The sequence below is a fragment of the Cydia strobilella genome, chromosome 16 (assembly GCF_947568885.1).
Source record: "Cydia strobilella chromosome 16, ilCydStro3.1, whole genome shotgun sequence".
NCBI lineage: Eukaryota > Metazoa > Arthropoda > Insecta > Lepidoptera > Tortricidae > Cydia > Cydia strobilella.
In genome coordinates this window covers 13,304,206-13,318,521 of record NC_086056.1, presented here as the reverse complement: position 1 = coordinate 13,318,521, position 14,316 = coordinate 13,304,206, and the positions used below count along the sequence as shown (strand labels likewise).

At 40.2% G+C, this 14,316-nt stretch overlaps 2 protein-coding genes across 2 annotated transcripts in view; one reads left to right on the top strand and one right to left on the bottom strand.

Annotated features, from left to right (window-relative positions):
* The first annotated feature begins 328 nt into the window (after positions 1 to 328).
* On the top strand, positions 329 to 1,919 carry LOC134748469 (cysteine-rich DPF motif domain-containing protein 1). Its single transcript, XM_063683270.1, has 2 exons — positions 329 to 474; positions 1,563 to 1,919. The coding sequence occupies exons 1-2, from the start codon at positions 439 to 441 to the stop codon at positions 1,911 to 1,913; spliced, it is 387 nt and encodes a 128-aa protein (XP_063539340.1). The 5' UTR covers positions 329 to 438; the 3' UTR covers positions 1,914 to 1,919.
* A 284-nt stretch (positions 1,920 to 2,203) lies between these two features.
* The window catches only part of LOC134748633 (ubiquitin carboxyl-terminal hydrolase puf), a 70,286-nt gene continuing 58,173 nt past the window's right edge, over positions 2,204 to 14,316 (bottom strand). Inside the window, exons 51-57 of the mRNA XM_063683430.1 lie at positions 13,813 to 13,928; positions 13,094 to 13,337; positions 12,620 to 12,805; positions 10,504 to 10,643; positions 9,655 to 9,786; positions 8,971 to 9,205; positions 2,204 to 8,730 (exon numbers count right to left, since the gene is read on the bottom strand). Of these exons, the coding sequence (XP_063539500.1) occupies positions 8,492 to 8,730; positions 8,971 to 9,205; positions 9,655 to 9,786; positions 10,504 to 10,643; positions 12,620 to 12,805; positions 13,094 to 13,337; positions 13,813 to 13,928 (1,292 nt within the window). The 3' untranslated portion in view covers positions 2,204 to 8,491. The remainder of the gene's footprint in view (positions 8,731 to 8,970; positions 9,206 to 9,654; positions 9,787 to 10,503; positions 10,644 to 12,619; positions 12,806 to 13,093; positions 13,338 to 13,812; positions 13,929 to 14,316) is intronic.

Below are 14,316 nucleotides of genomic sequence, written 5' to 3'. Positions count from 1 at the left end.
AATTCAAATATTTTATAGGACGATAACCCTTCTGCTTTTTTTTTTAATTTGCCGCTTTTTCTACTGACGAATATAGTCTGTCAAAGAACTTTCAGTAGAAAAAGGCGCGAAATTCAAATATTCTATATGACGATAACCCTTCTTGCTTATTTTTTTTTTATTTGCCGCTTTTTTCTACTGACGGAAATGGCTCAGTGTCTTGACATACTTGGCAATTTGATTGTCTCATTTGAATTAGTGTCGTATCTTAGTCGTATCCCGCTGTCAACTGGCAACATTAAAGTAATCAGCTGAAAAATGTGGTTGTCATTTGTTTGTCAAACTGACATCAGTGACAGATGTTATTGACAATCCCAAATTAAAATTGAGTTATTTGAGTGTGCTAGAATATGACGAAAATTAATAAAATTGTGCAATGAGAAGAACTTATGAAACTTCATGCAAATATTTTACCGTCTTAGAATGATTTATCAGGTAAATGGAATTTTTCGTAAACCTCATGCATTTAGACACTTCATTCGCTGCTTTCACGGCGAACAATCTTCCAGCGTTCTGTATCCCCTGCAAAAAAGGAAGATAATAAAAGTAGCAGGCGATGATGCAAGCCGATTCCTGCACGGCCTCATCACCAACGACATTGAACATGTGTCGTCAGGGGCGCAGTCCATGTATGCCATGTTTCTGAACAACAAAGGCAGAGTATTATTTGATACTCTGATATACAAGTGGCAAAACCAACCCTCGTTTATGCTCGAGTGCGATGAAAACGTTCTCGCGCAGCTCAAAAAACATCTAAAAATCTATAAGCTTAAAAGTGCTGTTCAAATAGAAGATTTAAGTCAAGATCTCAGAGTTTGGGCATTACTGCCATCTCCTGACCTAACCCCAGATTGTAAGTCAGTTACTGAAAACCAAATTAATATTTACAAAGATCCGCGTCTAGCAGACTTAGGATACAGAGTTCTGTCAACAGCATTATTAAATGGAAGTCAGGTAGCAAAACATATAAATGAGAATATAGAAGTTCAGAGTTCAGATGAAGGTTACCAATACTTGCGATATAAACTAGGTGTGAGTGAAGGGTCAGATGACCTTCCACCGGGCACTTGTTTCCCTCTAGAGGCCAACTGTGATTATTTACATGGAGTTAGTTTCCACAAGGGCTGTTACATAGGACAAGAACTCACTGCCCGAGTACATCACACAGGAGTAGTACGGAAGAGAATAATGCCACTAAAAATTATTAACCTAGCAGATGATAAGATAGAAACAGACACTACCATCAGAGCTGAAGGCAAACCTAAATCAAATTTAGGCAAATTTAAGAGTTATGTTAAAGACTATGGTTTAGGGCTGGTAAGAATCAAAGAAGCACTAGATGCCAAAGTACTCACAGTTGGCCAGAGTACCATGGAAGCGGTCAAACCTGTCTGGTGGCCTGTTGAAGCACCAAAAGAAAAAGCTATAACTTTGAAAACTGAAGAATAAATTGTTACATGTAATATATTTATTTCAAGATTTGCATTGAAAATGGGAAATAAATAATTGAAAACTTGTTGCAGAAAATTATGGGAGACTCCAAACCAAAAGAAGAACCTATTCTTTATGAATTTGCTTGTTCATCATGCAACTTAGCTGAGACAGCTGACTATAAAGGAACAAGTCCACCATTCTCACGGAACATAGACCTCAAGTACCCAAGCTATGTAATGAAGGACCCGTTCAGCCCTCCCGGCAAGGGCGAGATATTGGTTTTGGGAGCAGACTGTGTGAAATGTAACAAGCCCGTGTGCATCAGCAAGGATTGCAGCATATTCTACTTGAACATGTACTGTCTGGATTGTGCACAGAACTCTGCTGAGGAATTTCCTGTAGAAATAAAAAGTAAAATTGCACAATTAAAAAGAAAATAACATAAATTTACGTTGTTTGTTACTTTTATGTCGTATTCGTTATTTTTTTCTATTTCAACAATATGCCTTTGATATTCTTAGCTCAGGATCATGGACCAATTCATGCACTTTTACTTTTACAGTGATGAACTGCATGTCAGAGATTTCTTTAGTTGAACTTTTTGGCTAAAATAAATGCTCTTTACATTTAAGCCAATATTATTTGAAATATGTGTTGACTTGGAGAGAGGAGGTCGCAGTAGTAAATACTGCTATGGAAGGGATTAATGAATAAAAAGCGCAAATGCGACTTTATAAAATACTGTTTACTTTGGCTTTCCACTCCGATTTACAGTATTTTTTTTTGCACAAATTAACGTCAATAACACAGTTATATTTCACTGAAATTCAGTAACGTAAATGTTTGTAATAGTATAATAGGTCAACACACGAGTTTCAAGTTTATATCATTACAAGCGATATCTTAGTGGCGCGGTCCATGTAAGCTGCCCGCGGAGTACCACTCGCGGCGGCGGCCATGCACCGCGCCAGTTAGGAAATAAATTGTCTTACAAATAATAAAAATATAATTACAGCTGTTATAATATATTACGGTATATATATTAATAAGCTCTAAAATCAGGACAAAATTAAATATACATTTTGTCTTAATTTCCAGTCACTCGAAACAGCATTGATAGCACCACTTTACAAGTCGCCAGTGACTGCCCCCGCGTCCCGCCCCTCGCCGGCCGCGGCCGGTGTAACGCGATCATTACCCGATACACTATTTATAAATCGTTAACAATTACACAATGAATAAAGTACAAATTATGAAAATTCGATACATCTCGTCACCTGTTCTCTCGCCAGGTAAAATTATTGCTTTGTTTCAATAGTTGAGTTATATAAGCGACTATTGAAGGTTATATTCAAAAAGGTGATTGCATGCAATACATTCGAGACCTATGCCTATAAAGACAGACCTACCGGAGAACTAGCTAAAATGGCTGTCGCACAACGCGGCACACCTGATACGGCACCCAGGAAAGAGCACACATTTTCTAATGCGTTGTCGCTACTATGTCATCCGGTCCCGGTAGACCGTGTCCGGTGTGCCGCGTGGTGTGACATCCCTATAAGAGAACGGCCCCTGCGACTACAACGACAAATACATTTGTGATGGATGGTAGTGTACTATGAATGGACATGAATAGTTAATATTAACTTACAATTATTGATGTATACATATACGATAAACTTTTATATAATTTTACATCGTAAGTTACAAATTTAATTTCACGTACCGTGTATTAAAATCTTGACTGAGGCAGTGTGTTTAACGGGACTGGTATGTCTAGAAATAGCCTAACTATCAAAAGAGTATTCGATCGCCAAATCAAGAATATTTCACAAAAATGTTTGGTTTGAAATTGAGCTTTAGATAAATATCGACGCCATAGACAGTACACGACAAGTACACTTACAATAGGTTCGAAAGGAGAGAAGCAAACTTAAGAAGCTGGGACCGAAATAAACATTCGCAAATGATTACAAAGTACAAGTTTTGGACGGGTATTGGTTGACTTACAGGTAGGTATGATATCGAGAAAGATAACAGTAGGGAAATTTCGCTCACTCCACAACACTAAACTAAGATACGCTCACAGCCGAAACATAATTGTTACAATTTAGAATACAAATAGATACATTTCAAAGTCGATAAGCTACACATTTTTTCATACGAGACATGACACGAAATACAAAATTGTAAAATATACATAGGCCAAGCAATAAGAAGGTATAGAGGGAAATGCTAGGAACACAATTTTTAACTTCGTAGCTTTGTTTGGACTAGTTAGGAGATGAACATATCAAAAGTCCCCGGCCGTAACCCTGGTGCTGGGGGGGGGGGGGGGGAGGGTTTGTAGGTTCCATTTTTCGGTTTTTCGATTATATCTCGGAAACTATGCATCTGAGCGACTTGGCCACTTATACAAAATGAAAAGAGATTTAATTTGTTACAAGTTTTATTCAGTCAAGTTTATCGATATCTTGTATAGTTTTTGAGATATCCGCTCTTGAAGGTTTATTTAGGGCTCTCATTTTTATCTTGATTATCTACATCAGTAAAGCTGCTAGGGCGGGTTTGGTAACGTTTTCATATAAATCGGGGGTGTTGAATTCATTTATGGTATCAACATTGACACCTTTGCGAAGTAAAAACATAAACTTTTAACAAATAACTTTTTTTTAACTCCTCTTCACGCTTAAACCGCTGAACCGATTTAGTTGAAATTTGGTAAATATGTGTTAAGTCCCGAGACAGGATATAATATAGTTTTTATCTCAAAAATCATACTTTAAAGGTGTGAAATTTGGTGTGAGGGGAATTCAGCTTCTTCGCCGAAGTTGAATTCCTGAGGTTAATACTGTTTAAATTTAGGTTTGAAGTCATGTTTGGTATCATTATCAACTAAATCAAACATGTAGACCATCCCAAATATTATTTAAATAGGTTCAGAGGGTTATTGATTCCCCATACAAATTTGCACCCCACTTTTCACACCCTTAAAAGATGATTTTTGTTATAAAAACTATCCTTCAACGAAATCGGTTAGGCGGTTTAAGCGTAAAGAGGAGTTTTATAAAAAATCTTTTTTTTTTAATTTTGTTTTTACTTGGGAATGGTGTCAATGTTGATACCATAAACGAATTCAGCACCCCCGATTTATACGAAAACGATCCCAAACCCGGCCTAGCAGCTTCACTGATGTAGATAATTAAGATAAAAATGAGAGCCCTAAATAAACCTTCAAGAGCGGATATCTCAAAAACTATACAAGATATCGAAAAACTTTACTGAATAAAACATGTAACTAATTAAATCTCTTTTCATTTTGTATAAGTGGCCAAGTCGCTCAGACGCATAGTTTCCGAGATATAATCGAAAAACCGAAAATGGAACCTTCAAACCCCGGGTCTCCCCCCCCCCAGCACCAGGGTTATGGCCGGGGACTTTTGATATGTTCACCTCCTAACTAGTCCAAACAAAGCTACGAAGTCAAAAATTGTGTTCCAAGCATTTCCCTCTATACCTTTTTTTGGGCATTTATTTCCTGGCCTAACAGCATACAGCTATAAGACGGAGAGCTACTCATAAATACAGTACATACTATAAACATTTGCACATATACTAACACATATTTTTATGAAGAGTCAGCATCCAAAAATGTAACGATAAAATCGTTATAAAAAGATCATTTCATTATTATTTACCTTTTAATGAAAAGGTAATTCGATTTCAGGTTCCAGAGATTTAACTCAATGTACTGATACAAAACATTGATGATAAATTTGAAAGTCATAATGTAATGATTGTCAGATTATCATTACTATCATTAGTCATATTCTGAAACTGTTAACTTTTCAGGATTTTCATAAGTTTATCCTATTGATTGCTCGGACACTTTGTACTTACAATGGGATATGGTATATCTAGGTCTGTAATTAGTTTATGTAGGTAGCTTCGAATACCATAGTAAAAAAAATACAGCGAATTTAAGTTTTTCATACAAAACTTGTTTTCGCTCTATTTCGTTTGTTTTATATGCTAGAGCTATATAAACTAATTACAGACCTAGATATACCTCATGTCATTGTATGTGCAAAGTTTCATTACAAATTACAATCCAACCCGTAGTTTTAAAATGAGAACGAAACTCTGTTTGTATGGGAGGGTGAAATTCGGCCGAGCTTGCCGGGGACTCTTAACATTGCCACGTTTCTTTCTGATTTGTTAGGGGTTGCCAATTACTATGGAGGGGCCAACAACTATAGCACTCACCCTATTAAGGTTGTCAATTTAGACTGAATGAACAGCCAAAGTCCTCGCAAGAAGCTCCATAATGCAAGAATATTGTAATTGTTATTCGTTAGTGTTTGAACACGTCGCGAGTACTTTATCTGTTAACGTTACAAGAAAATGTAATGGCAGCAAATAGCAGTTCATATTGTAATGGCAGCAAAGTGCAGGGCACATTGCACTTTTGACTTGGGACACACTAAGGTACTATAAGGAACCATGAAACCTTAGTTTAATTGACCCAACATAAAGCATAGCAGCGTGGCTGCAGACAAAAATGCGTAGTTGTCCCTGTTTTATCCATTGCATCCATGTTTCAGCAATAAATATGAAATCGCTGTCTTATAAAACCATAAATACGGAACCCTAAAAATCACACGGTACAAATACATTTTAGTTACGTTGTTATATTTTCAAATAAGCGTCAACATTTCAAATTCAGTATACGACATAATTTGTTGCTACATTTACCACCGTATAAAATTATACCTATACTCCCCGCCTGCAAGCAAAATTGAAACTTATATCTGCGCACGACCCGTGAACCTACTTTGTGCGCCGCAGTTTTATGACCGAGCTGCGAGTGTCGGCACGGGGTTGTCACTTGACAACAAGTTTTTGTACCTATATCTACTGATTTATTATTTTTGAGATAAATATGTAGGAATTCCAAACGTTGATTCTCTAAACATTAAATTTTTATCCGGAGATAGTATTACTGGTTCTCACGGAAGTAAATCGGTATGCCACAGCCGTATTCCTCTGAAAATATGTCGGTCAATATCGTCCGGAATTTAAAAAAATGTTATTTCTGCTTCCTTGTTCTTCCGTTTATTCAGACATCCGTAGACAGAACAATATCTTTTATACGGATTAGATCGAGATTTAGGTTTGGAAGCCATTGTGTATTTTCAATTTTGCACGAGCGCCACGTGACACGACTATCGTGCGAGCCGAGCGGCGGCCCACTGCCATACGCCTGCCCGGGAGGCGCGCCGGCCAAATGTACCTAAACTGCGTAGTGACACCCCCCTGGTATGGGATCCAATACATTTTACAATTCTTCTCTTTCCGCACAGACTACACTTACTTTACAACTGACATAGCTGCCTGAGGGACCTGACTATAAATTCTAGTATGATAAGAATTTACATAGATAGAAAATGATTCCAATCATTAAACTCATGAAACTTAACTCAAAGTAGTTACGCAAAACACGATCTAGTTCCGCTGACACAGAGGCCTTCAACATACTAGTAAAACGTCTGTCTGTCTGTCCCTCTGTCACCAGACTGTATCTCATGTACCGTGATAGCTAGACATTTGAAATTTTCACAGATAATGTATTTCTGTTGCCGCTATAACAACAAATACTAAAAACCGAATAAAATAAATATTTAAGTGGGGCTCCCATACAACAAACGTGATTTTTTGCCGTTTTTTGCATAATGGTACGGAACCCTTCGTGCGCGAGTCCGACTCGCACTTGGCCGGTTTTTTAAATAACTTAGAGTAGGTTATACCGTATTTCTAACCAATTTTTCAAACAGTGACTAAATAAGATTCGTAACTCAAAGACTTGAAATTTGATTTGATTAAAAGCTGCTTCAGGTCGAATACTGGATTTGAAAAAGACAAGCAACAAAATTATGAGATAATAATCCAATCTTGCTATGTGTAATGTGTAAATACCATGCTTTTATTACCTTGTAAAAATAAACTAATCTAAATGCCGTAAGTTCATTATGTCCATATGCACTAAACCAGCCCGCGCAGCATGGTTTCCCCTATCACTAAGTCCGTCACTTTCGCACTCACATACTTGTTAGAACGTGACAGGCATGGTGATAAGCGTACCGTGCTACGAGTCCTGGTATAGCGCTGTGATTTGGCGAGAAGAAGCATTGCGCTTAAGTTGTTTTAATAAGGTAGAAGTTACATTAAAAATAATCTAGAATGCGAACGGGAAGAATTTTTGTTTCAGTTTATGTGCGCTGTTTTAAGGCTAACATACTTTTTATGTCAGTTTTCAACAAGGTGCACAACAGGCTGCACAATCGTTAACAAATTGACATACTATTTGGCCTAGAACCATCATATAAAATTCTTACCACTCGCGTTCAAGAAATACAGTGTGATTACGAACTAACTGATGCCTCATTTTACAAAGATCAGAATCGCGGCGGTAATCTAATAACTATAGGTACATACTAAAATTTCACTGCAACATTGAGCCGATTTCAAATTTACAACTTATAATTTCTTGTACATTCCTCAAGAGTAAACATTTAATAAACGTTCGAAACCGTAAGGTTACACTTAAGTTTAAATTTTCATCGCCGACTAGCAGTACCGCGGTGGTGAATTTTCATAACACATAATCAACATTTTATACATTGGAATCTCGCCGCTTCAAATAATTCAACAATTTATTCACTTTTAAAGCTCATTCAATATTATCCGGCGTGTTTTTCCTTTAAGATCTGGGACTCGTTTTATATAAAATAAAGTCCTAATATTATCAATACACATAGCAATACATAGATATAGAATAGCGATGCACACTAAAGCATCATTTTTATAATTTTACGACGTCAAAACGTCGATCGACATCAAACACGCCAGACAATAATGAAACCTACAAAACAGAGCTTAATTCCAAACAAAACAAACTCGAACCACCGTAACCGTCTAGCTGCAAACAAAACTGGACCTTACTGCGTGGGCACAGAGTCTATCCTTCGGGGATGAGCTGGTTGACCTGCGCGGCGAGGTCCTGGAGGGCCTGAGTGAGGAGGGCGCGGTAGTCTTTGCCGCGCGGGAGGGGGGGCGGGGGCTCGTCGGGCTCGTCGTCCAGGTCGGCCGCGATGTCGTCCAGCTGCTCGTCCGGCTCGCTGCCGTCCGGCGTGTGGCACCGGACCGGCTCCGCGGCCGGCTCCGCGCCAGTCTCAGGATCCGAGTTCTCTTCCTCTGCTAGAGAAGAATACTTAGTTATTTCTAAATCTTTCGTTTCGCAAATTTGCCGTTAGAACACTTAGAACATTAAGAGTGAATGAGGTGGATTCTCAATTTCTAAGTTTTCAGAACAATAAAATATTCATTTTTCAAAATGTTAAGCAGTCCGGTATGCAGCTCCTATGTTTTGAATCGTGTAACTTTGTGAATGAAAGAGGGTACGAGTGTGGCGGACCGAAGTGTCCTTGAGGCACTCACCCGTCGTGTGCGTGAGCGTGGCCGTGGCCCTGAGCAGCGCGCGCAAGTTGGGCGGGGCGAGGCGGGCGCGGGGGAGGAGGAGTGTGAGCGCGCGCACGGGCGCCAGCAGGCCGGCGGGGGGCGCCCGCAGGCCGGCGGGGGGCGCCAGCAGGCCCGCGGGGGGCGCCCGCGCCGCCGCGCTGCACAACTCTTCCGACAGCGCCGCCGCGCCCGCTGCCGCGCCGCACCCGCTCAGCTGTTTAACATAATAACTGTTAATAGCTGGGGAGCCAGCGATGCTAAATGTGTAGTTACTCGAGCGCCGTAGAGACCTATTGGAATCGAATGAATTAATGATAAGAATAAAAAAAGGTTATATTTTTTTTCTTCCAGCAAACAGGAAAGCGTCAACAGTTTTTTTTTAAATACAGTGGAACGAAGAAATCTGGATTACAACCGATGCTGTTGGTTCATTTCCAATGGAAAAGCAGCCTTATACGTGGGTCCTATAAGATTAAAATTTTCCGCGCAGTTCGAGCCTCGCCTCGCTCTAAAATCGTACCACGAAGAATTATACACGTAGTTGCCCCGCGAAGCAAGCGCTAACCAATATGCCCGGTTGGTTTAACACCACCGCTGTAAAGCTCGAGCGAGGCACGCCCTAATTGTTCAAATAAGTTATCACATTCCACAGCACTCACGTACCTTAGGATAATAGTGTTTCATGAAATCGTGTATAGCAGGATCCTCGAGCGACTCGCGCTCGTCAAACACCGCATCGACGTATTCCGATACAACACTACACTCCAGCAGCATTTCTTCTAGCTTTGTGTCCCCCTGTAACAGTACCAAAACATGTAATGAAAAAGGACTAACGAATTGGTTTAAACACAGTGTGCAAACTGAGTGGGCGCTCGACCGAAGTGTACGGCACGGCATACATGTTTAACGAATGCAAACGTATGCGAGCGGCCTCAGTATATGCTGCTGAAATCTCATGGACGCTCGAAGATACCCTGCACACCCCGTCGAACGCGCCACTGTACGCTCGCCACTGAGGCCATTAACTATCATAACGCATTTTTATTCCAAGTAATCATTCGGTGACTTTCGAAACTCAAATTTAAATGCATTTCGTTGATGCAAAGATAGATATAACTCCGTAATAGATGGATACAGTCTAAGAAAAAAACGTGCCTCGAAAATCACGAAAATTTGATTTACGATCAGATGGCGCCACTACCTTTGGCCTACTCTCGTATAGAGGTCGTTGACGGTTTTGCGTGTTATTTAACAATTTTAACGCATATCAGTGAAAGGAATGCAAATAAAAAAAATCATTTATCCATATTTAAATACATTTTATCGTATTTTTATAAATCTTCATTTTTAGTTTTAAAGTGTGTGGATAGATGGCAGTGAATTTACTGTGGTTACTAAATTTACTATGACAGTACCACTCTATCCTATTATATCCTCTTGTCACTTTTCAACTGAGTTAAACCAGACGATGAGCCCAGAGTCCCAGACATATCCATGACGATGACTACTCACCGGCGTGGTGGCGACCTCGTGCCAGAAGGCGGCGAAGTAGTTAAACCGCAGCGGCACCGCTTCTAACGCACACAGCGCCGACAGTAGCACCAGCTGCTCCGACATGCAGCGTTGTCGCCACGCCACTCGGCAACAAGTGTCTGCGTACATTAATGTGACGTTTTCAACCTAAACGTACAACATTGTCGCTCGTCGATAAGGTTGATTTCAATCAATCAATCAATCAATTAAATGTTTTATTCGTGATAAACTTAAAACTAAAATTACATACAAAAGTATAACTAAAGCTATAGGAACTTATAAAATTGGTAGGAGTTGAAGTTTACCACGAAATGGTCTCGCCTCAGCATAATGCTGACCCGAAGGTCAGCGCTGATCTTCCGGCGGGACCATTTTGGGTCACGATCGCAGCCGTACGACACGGCCCAACCATAAGCTGAACGCAGCCTTTGCAGCAGCGACCAGCGCCATCTTGTCTACTGTCTATGGCAGTACTTGACAATGTCATTATTGACAACAACAAGTGTATAAGAATAAGAAATGGCTATGCCGTACAACGCGATAAAATATATTTTTGCCTTTCATTCGTTTAAATTTACAAGTAACAAAAGAGATGACAAATACAACAGAACAAAAGTGGTGAAGTTTACTTTGTCAAGGTGAAAGTTTCCGCAGTTGACCATGGAGTGATCGTGCCTAACTACATAGTTGGGAGTTTATACTGTGTACTAAGGGAATTGAAGCTATATGGAAATAGCGCCTTATTGACAACCGACAATAAGTACCCTTTTGGTTGAAAATGGCACAAATTATGAGTTAAAACGAGTACAAATTGTAGTAAATATACAATCTAGAAGCGTTTGTCCAGTTTAATCCAGCAGTTCACAAATTTAGAAATAAGAGGACCGTTAGCATCGTGACCTATAATGGTTTAGATTTTTTGTATTACATCATGTAACTGGCGCCCACATTTTTTATTTTAAGAAGTTTGGTTAACCTTTTGACCGCCAAAGACGGTAAATCACGTCGTCGACATTTTGTGCCACTCACGCCGCCGACGTCATTTGCCGTCCAAACTTAATTTATCAAAGACTCTTTAATAAATAACTATATTTCTTTGTTTGTATTTGCATTATTTTATTTTGCCCTTCTACTTTATTGTATAACTTTATTACAATTCAACTATGAATAGAAGGTTAAAAAAACAACATTATGTTATAATACGACTTACCCAGTAAATAGCATAGCTAGCCACGCCAAAAACGGCACTTGACGTCGCCTAGTGATGTGACCGAGTCATGGAGGAATAATATTATTATATGAAAGTAACAATCTCCTAATAGAAATCGTTTCGCGCAGTTCCGACAAACACGCTAGCGCCATCAATAATAGATATGGCTTAATCCCATACATTTTGTAATAGGAGTTGTTTTTGCTAAAATAACTCTGCTATTTGTGCTGTTACGGTACTTGTTTTCGTGCTTAATTTAAACAACTTGGTTTGAAAGACGGTACTGACCTTTTGTGATAATGTAACCCCTTATGCATTTATTTTATTGTAACGATACTGCAGTTTGCTAATTAGTAGGTAATAATAATCGACAACGGGTTTGCACATCTCTGAGTAACGCGCGCTTATCAGTGTTCCGTGCGCCCATGACGGCACTTCACGTCCGATGCCTGACGTCACCACCAAGTAGTGATGTGGCATTATTGAGAGATTTGAGTGGAAGTTACAAGTACATTTTGATATTTAAATACGTTATTTAAAGGTTTTTAGTAGAGCTAAAAGCCAGAATTATCTAATATTATATTGTAAAACACCTGTGTAGTGGTTCTTCTAATCTAAGTATGTCAAAAACGAAATCAGTGAAAATATCGATATCCTGTTTTGTAATCACTATTGTTCTCTAAGGTTTTATTTTGCTTCATTGCGGTGTCACGTCGAGTTACGTCAATGCTTGGCGTTCAAAAGGTTAATTCGATCCATTTTTACAATCGACTACTGCAGAAAAATGTTAATTTTAAGGAGTTGGATCTAAAAGTATCTAAGATTATAAGTGGCCATGATTGGAATCCTCATTTCAGTCTACTCTGTGTAGGGTGGCATACTGACCGATGAACTTGTGGTAGGGGCGGTAGACGGTGGGCTGGGTGGTCGGGCCGGCGCGGGTGGAAGGGAGGCAGGCGTGCAGGCCGGCGTGCACGCGCGTGCGCGGACGTGCGTGCACGCCGGCCGCCAGCGGCACCAGCGCGCCCAGCGCCGCGCCGCCGCCGATCATCACCAGCTCGCGCAGCACGCCTGCACACATACAGACATTATATATCTTACAGAATATTCATGTCATTAAACCGATAATCCACATAGAGCAAAACGAGGCGTCAAAAAAAGATTTAAAGGGCCGGGGCTCGATATGCTAAATAGACCAAATACGCATTCGACATTCAAACTGCCTGAGCGGTTCATGCTGCTGAGAACCGGGATAAATGGAACGTCGCTCGGAAGAAACTAATGCTCTTAAAAGGAGCTGACAAATATCTCAATATGAGTATATTATAAATTCGATATCAGAGTTTCAGTTCCACTCACCCAACGCCAGGTCCCGGAGCTGCTTCGGCCTGGCGTGCAGGTTGAGCATGGTGAGCAGCCGGCGGGCGCACTCGGGCCAGTCCTTGCAGGTCAGCAGCAGCGCGCGCGCCTCCTTGGCGTCCCTGCGCGTGCGCAGCGTGCGGCACAGCGCCCGCGCCCAGCGCAGCGCCGCGACCAGCTCCTCCCGGACGCCGTGCGAGCCGCTGCCGCCTTCCACTACCACTGCGTGTAGACTGTGTAACGCCTGTAAACATTATCTCGCGTTAGCCGTGTCTAGTGGAGAGGCTCCGCAGACAATATATCGTATATGGACACGCATTCTAATTCGCAAGTCTTATTTCCGTACAATTTCACTTGTGCGCGAATATTCGTTAGTCGTGTTATAAGACTGTTTGTTTCTTAATAAATAATAAAAAATAAATAAATAAGAAGACACGTGTAGAACGGAGGTCCGTATTTAACTTTACATATCATTCATATCAAACGCCACACGGTTAGTCACAAAACAGGCAAACGTGCCTCAAACAAAACTTAAGTCGGGCTTAAAACAAGGTAGAAGAAAGTGCTCATAACAAAGAGTTGTTATGGGCCATAATAATTGTGGAAAAAGAAATCCCTATCCACGTACAAATATATCCAGCTGAGAGGTAAGATTTCGCGGTAAATTTAAAATAAAGATGGGGTATGAAATCCTATGTTTGTGTATCAAGTGCACTAACCTCGAAAGTCATCTGCAACCCTCCATTATACACAACGTACAGCCGGTCGTCCTCGTTCTCGACCAGCGTGCAGAACGCCGATATCAGCGTCGTCCAACACGTCCTGCCGTTTAAACCTGAAACCCAACTCCATGTTACTATGTTACAAAATATAAAATATTCGATCAATTTATTGTTCGTAAATCATTATTATTTACTGTGACCGACAATTGGTAACCCATATTTTTCAAGTAAGAATGAACACGCAAAGGGCAACTCATAGTGAGCTGCAATCGTATAGGTTCCAACTTCCGGGAATTTGAAATCCAGGTTTGGAATTATAAAAACAAAATTCTTGTTTACACGTTGTTGTTGTACTTGTCAATTAAATTTAACCTTTAAGAGCAGTACCACTATCATCAGATCATCACTGTCACTCGAACTCAAGCCACAGGACGGACACGCTATACATCAAAAATCAATTGCGTTTCTATTTATGTGTGAACGGCACGTCTGTATACGCGG